We start from the raw sequence: 5,904 nt of genomic DNA, 5'->3' as shown, positions 1-5,904 counted from the left end.
CAGCTGTGTATATCAGAGGCCACATCATCGCTCACTCTCCTGTGGTGCTTCTCATACTCAGACGGAGATAATAGGCTATTAGAGGCATGGGATTAATTTGTAGCCAATTACCACTCACAATGGTATATGAATGCATAAATAAGCCACGGCTTGTGTCTAAGTTTTGGAGATGATCAGAGCTGTGTAAAGGGGAGGGTAGCCAGCTGGGCGCGCGCGCGTGTGTGTGTATGTGACATAAACGACGGGGTGTCCTGAGGGGACGGTTCAAACCCAAAAAGGACCTGAGCAGGGGGACATCAGCATCACCATCCAGAGACCGGCTGGATCAACTCCTGACCAAAATCATCTTAAGTAGCAGACTGCACTTATTTGTTGTATTTTCACCAGTATGCGTCCTGTTGAATAAAGAACGGCAAAAGAGAACAGAAGTCAGACGGCTGTGCTGCTCTCTGGAGAGCTATGAACCGGGAAAAAGTGCAGGTTGGCGACTCCATCGTACCTGCCGCTGCCGGCGTGATCGTGGTCGCTCCGCAGGACGGCATGGACGACAAGCGCCTCGCTGCCGGGGAGTTGCCAGTGTTTAACTGCGCCGGAGGGAGAGACGCTTTACCGGCGGAGAGTCGAGAAACCTCACCGAGACACGAGCCCTCACCCGCGGGCGCGCCTCCTACCGTCCACCGGACAACCTCGTTCTCGGTTCTGGACATTTTGGACCCCAATAAATTTACTAGTAAGAGGCAAACACCTAACAGGACAGGTTGTGATTTCACGTTTGGTGCAGAAAACAGAAGCGATGACTCAAATCATACGATCGAGCACAAGTCTTATCAAGAGGACTACGACTGTAAAAAAACATCAGGGAGTTTAAGTAAGTTACCATTGTTTCTCCCTTGTCATTGTGTGTATGTTCAAAATGATGTTTAACATGACAGCGCGAAAGTACATACAAATAATATGGACAAGCATTTGTTTCAACATCGTGGCCTATAAATTAAAATTATATAATTGAAATGTGGGCACGTTTTTTTTTTTTCTGCAATAAAACATCTTAATGCAAAATGTACATGGAGGTATAAGGGAGTAAAAAGGTGCTGTGATTGGTCACCGTTTTGGAAAAAAAGTTTTTCACGATTATAATTCACTTTTCACTTAAAATGATACTGTGGTGTGTCAAATTAATTAATAAAAGTTCGAATATTCAATGTAGTCTCATAATTATTTAGGTCATAAAAATAAATGTAGAATAATGTTTAAAATACTTTTAAAACTTGTTTAAAATACAGGACACTGCTTGAATGCCCATATTTAGACCAGTTTTTTGTTTTGTTTTTGTGTTTGTTATAAGAAAAATCAAGTTTTATAACAAAATAATTTATTTATTGTTAAATGCAAGTAGACCTTAAATCACATTTTCTGCACCTGGAAGAGCCATAACGATGGATTTTAACTAAAGTTTATTTACAGAAGGAATTGTATTAGTTTTTTTTTTTTTTTATCATTAAAATCCTTGTAAATGGACATGTTAAATATTTTAATTGAGTGGTTGTGGAGTGAAATGAGGAATTATTAGGATTGCAATTAGATTTTACAGTTACTCTTGAGACTGGTGGAAACAAATTTTAAAATGTAGCCTATGACCCTTGGAATTTTTAATTGTCAAGTAAATACATTGAAACAAATCTTCAGATAATTCTTACGTTTAAGAATGATTTTGGAGCACTACAGTCGTGCTGTCCGACCACTTTTTGCACTTTTTTTTTTGAGACCCATGATCGATAACTGCTTTAATAAGTATAATAGGTTTTAATGTTGTAATTATCCGAATTTGGGTGCTATAATTTAAATGTTGAGAGAGTTTGCAAGCTGTCTGAAAGAGATATACTCATTTCTATAATAGGATATCGACCCAGTCTGGAACAGATCCTCCACATTATCAGCGTCTTTACGCAGAAAGTTGCGTTAAATTAAACGCAATCGAATGGGTTTAATTGTTTTTTTGTTTTTGTTGTTGTTGTTTTTCTTCAGATATATTAGTGCTTTGTATCGAGTCTAAACAGTGAAAACAGAAAGCGCGCTCTTCATGTGATCATCTTATCTTCTGTGCCGTCATTTGCAAGGACAAATATGTGTCAACCTCTATGATTGATTGGAGGCAGCGCGCGAAAGCAATTTTCAATAAACAGTAATTGTAGGCTGCAATAATTTGATAAGGTTTGTGTTGTTTTTAACAGCCGCTTTAAATGGATGAGTAAATTGAGAGTTATCGATTAGACGACCGTGCTGTGATTTAAGATGTCAAGATGAATTGACACGCCAAAAGAAGTGCCATCTACTCTGTCTCCACTTTATATAAAGAGGATAAAGAACGACTAGAACAGAAATTTCGGTTTAATTTCAAGTGTAAAAATGTTGTCATTCTCTGTTGTTGTTGTTGTTGAAATATTTAAACTTTAAACAAGTAAACAAAGTGCTATAACATAATTAGGCATCTGTGCTGAAGTTTATTTCAGACAATTAAAGTAGAAAACAATTTCTACTTTAGTCGAAATCACATAACAGGATGTGTTACATATTTAAATGAGAAAATTAAGGATATTATTTTAGAAAAAAAAGAAAAATAGATGAGAAAAATAGATAGAGTAAGAAACAACTGAATGTACTTACTGAAATGCTTTTCTTCCCTCCCGTTGGTGCTACCTCATATCAACGTGTGTTAAACTGTAAATTCACCTGTGCATTCAGGTAATTGGTGTCAAGCTGGTTTTTGACAACAGTGTTTTGTGTTTCCACAGAAGACGGATTTGTGTTCCGATCAGAGGAATGTGAGGCTGATTTTACCCGAGGGAATCAGTCGGACAGCGAGATGCAGGAGGATCTGTGCAGTGAGGAGAGCAGCGCCCTGCTTGGAAACAACGACGCCGAATTTGGGCAGCACGAGGACGACGACTCACTAAACAAAAGTCCAGAAGGACAGCAGACTCAACAGTCCTCATCAAACGGACAGAATCACCTGGTGAAACCCAAGCGTAAGCGCTCCGGTTCGGACTCGAAGTCTGGCAAACCCAGAAGGGCCCGGACTGCGTTCACGTACGAGCAGCTGGTGGCTCTGGAGAACAAATTTAAGTCGACGCGATACCTGTCCGTGTGCGAACGCCTCAACCTGGCGCTGTCTTTGAGCTTGACAGAGACTCAGGTGAAAATATGGTTTCAGAACCGCCGGACCAAGTGGAAGAAACAGAACCCGGGCGCGGACACGAGCGCGCCGACCAGCGGGAGCGGAGGTGGACCGAGCAACGGGCTGGGCAGCCTGAGTCCTCTGAGCCCGTCTCCTCCTATGAGCGGTCATCTGTCCATGCACACCAGCTATCCGGGTCACGCGCCAGGAGGACTCGTATGCACCGCTCAGTTACCCTTTCTGCCGGGTCACGCGGTACTGTCACCCTTCATGCTCGGCTCTCAGACTTACGGAGCTCCCACATTTTACGCGCCGCACTTATAAGAAGAAATCTTTAGGAGATGTCCTGGATCGGAAGAAACAGAGTGTCCGGTCAACTCTGCACAGGAACATTTTTTAACATGAAGCACTATGCTGTCTCACACACTTGCAAAGACATTTGATAGGTTTGTCTTAAAAACCGAGATGTAGCAACCATTCTGCACTGTGGCAAACCCAGAATTAAGTTTAGGAATCATTTTCCCCATGGTCGGGAATACATGCTAATATTAGATTTGATTTCAATTTGCTTAATTTTGATCAACTGTGAATATTTCTCAAGGTCAAACTGTATATATTTAGTTATTATGAAATGTGTTTAGACATTAACTTTGAATGCACATGTAGTAGGGAATTAAACAGTATGTACTGAAACAAAGAATGAGATTGGACTAAAATCGTGTAAACAAGCCTAATGAAAAGTTTTTAAAATTTTTATTTTTTACTGTGGGCCATATTATTTAATTCTGACGTTGCATAGACTACGCTATTATTTAATTGTTTGTCTCACAATTAAATGGTTGAAATAAAATGACAAAGATCAGTTGTCAAACATTTTGCTGGCTTTATGAACTAATTTTAAAACCAAGTTTTACATGATCTTGCACTATATGCTAATGCCTGATTTGAAATTGAATTGTATAAACTGAGAAACCGCTTTCTTGGACGAAAAGCTGGAATTAATCGCGGTCAATTTCGTTCAATGAAGCGCGAACAGGTTGGTAATCGTTTACTTTACTTTTTTAGGAATATAGAAAGGTTCCTCTCTTTGAAACCCTTGTGTTTAATGACTGAAATAGATTATTGCTGCGTTAATTTACTTGAACATTAGCCTACATATTTACCTATATCTACGAATATATCATGTAGAAAATGATCATTTTACATTTATAAATATTTAAAATAAGATAATTAATTTTCCTTTCAAATTTACTTATTGTTTTGCTAGTTGCTTAAATATTAATAACGTAAATGTCAGCTGAGGATTACAGAAAGGTAATTGAAAAGTAGGCTATTAGAATATTTCGATTGCAATTTAGTTTTGTTCGTTCAAAATATTTTTTGTCTATTATTGTTAGATTTCCGTTTGATACTGAAAGTAAAGACTGCGTCAGGACCTATCGTTTCTGAAATTTGCGTGCTTTAAGTACTATTAATATTAAGTAATACTAAGGAGTCCAACGCCTTAAAACGCATTAGTTGCTATAATGCTGCTAAAATTCGCACGGTTTTCTACCTTCCTGGTGCTATTGTTTTTGATGCATGCTTTGTATGCTGCTTAAACTTCGAATGGCATAAACTATTACATTAAACCTATATAGCCTAAGCAAACTTTTCTTTTACGCGATATTCAACGGGATAATGTTAGTGATTTATTTTTTTTTTGTATAAAATGGGGGTTTAAAACAATTAAAAACTAATATATTTTTAAACAATTGCTAAATTCGTTTCCTGCCTGCCAAAGTATGATCTTGTTTCGTGTCCAGACATATGAATACACAATAAAATGGGTGCAAAAGGTACATTTCACGTTTACAGCATTATTAACTACGTATTGTTATCATAATTGTTACAATTAGAATGTATTAAATACTTTAAATATTTTTCTCTAATTTTGCAAGTGAATAAAATATTTACGTATGGGGGACATTATAATCGTTATGTTGAACACGTGTGAAAAGACGGACCATGACGATCTTTTTTAATACATTATTATTGTCATATTCTTCGTCGTCCGTTCGAAATCATCATACTTATTTGCACATTTAGGGAAGTAGGTTTCTTTATTAGTTTTTAAAGTTTGCTTTCCAAGACTTGCTGCCAATAGCGTCCTATCAGTGTGAGGAATCCATATTCGTTACCAATGGATGGATGGATGGAGAGGGGAAAAAAAATAACTTTTTTATTTTTATTTTACATATTTATTTATTTGTTGGTGGAATAAGACCACGAGCTACACCAATGTTAATTAACACTAATTCTGTAACAGCGAAATCACTTTCCCAATTAACAGCTTTAGGCTGATTCAAAAGCATTGCTTCCTTATTAACAATGCCATAGTTTTCTGCAATATAGAGTCAACTTCATTTAGCTAGCCTCATATAAAATTGTAAGCCATTCTTCATTTGTTGTAATGAAAAGCTGTTTTTAATATAATTGATACAAAAAAATATATATTAATAAAAATGTGTACTTACTGTTTCAGCAGATCTAATCGATTAAGGTAAACTGCAAGCCTATCCTGGGACTATGTTACTTAAAGAACATGCAAACATTAATAAATCAGATTTTATGTAAAAGTCTTGAAATGAAAAAAATCCTGCCTTGCCTTTGCCTTCATGTTGCTGTGGTGTGTCTTTAATTTTGACAACAAAGAAACCCCTTAAATGACTAAAGACAAAGTCATGTCT

At 37.3% G+C, this 5,904-nt stretch overlaps 1 protein-coding gene across 1 annotated transcript; it reads left to right on the top strand.

Annotated features, from left to right (window-relative positions):
• Positions 1-459: 459 nt before the first annotated feature.
• Positions 460-3,499, top strand: LOC306853134 (NK1 transcription factor-related protein 1; the record flags this gene model as incomplete). The annotated part of the gene is made up of 2 exons (XM_079390333.1): positions 460-868; positions 2,793-3,499. 2 exons carry the CDS (start codon positions 460-462, stop codon positions 3,497-3,499), a joined length of 1,116 nt encoding a protein of 371 aa, XP_079246459.1.
• Between the last annotated feature and the right edge of the window lie 2,405 nt (positions 3,500-5,904).

The sequence above is a fragment of the Barbus barbus genome, assembly GCF_936440315.1.
Source record: "Barbus barbus genome assembly, chromosome: 33".
NCBI lineage: Eukaryota > Metazoa > Chordata > Actinopteri > Cypriniformes > Cyprinidae > Barbus > Barbus barbus.
This window is presented reverse-complemented; position numbering and strand designations above follow the sequence as displayed.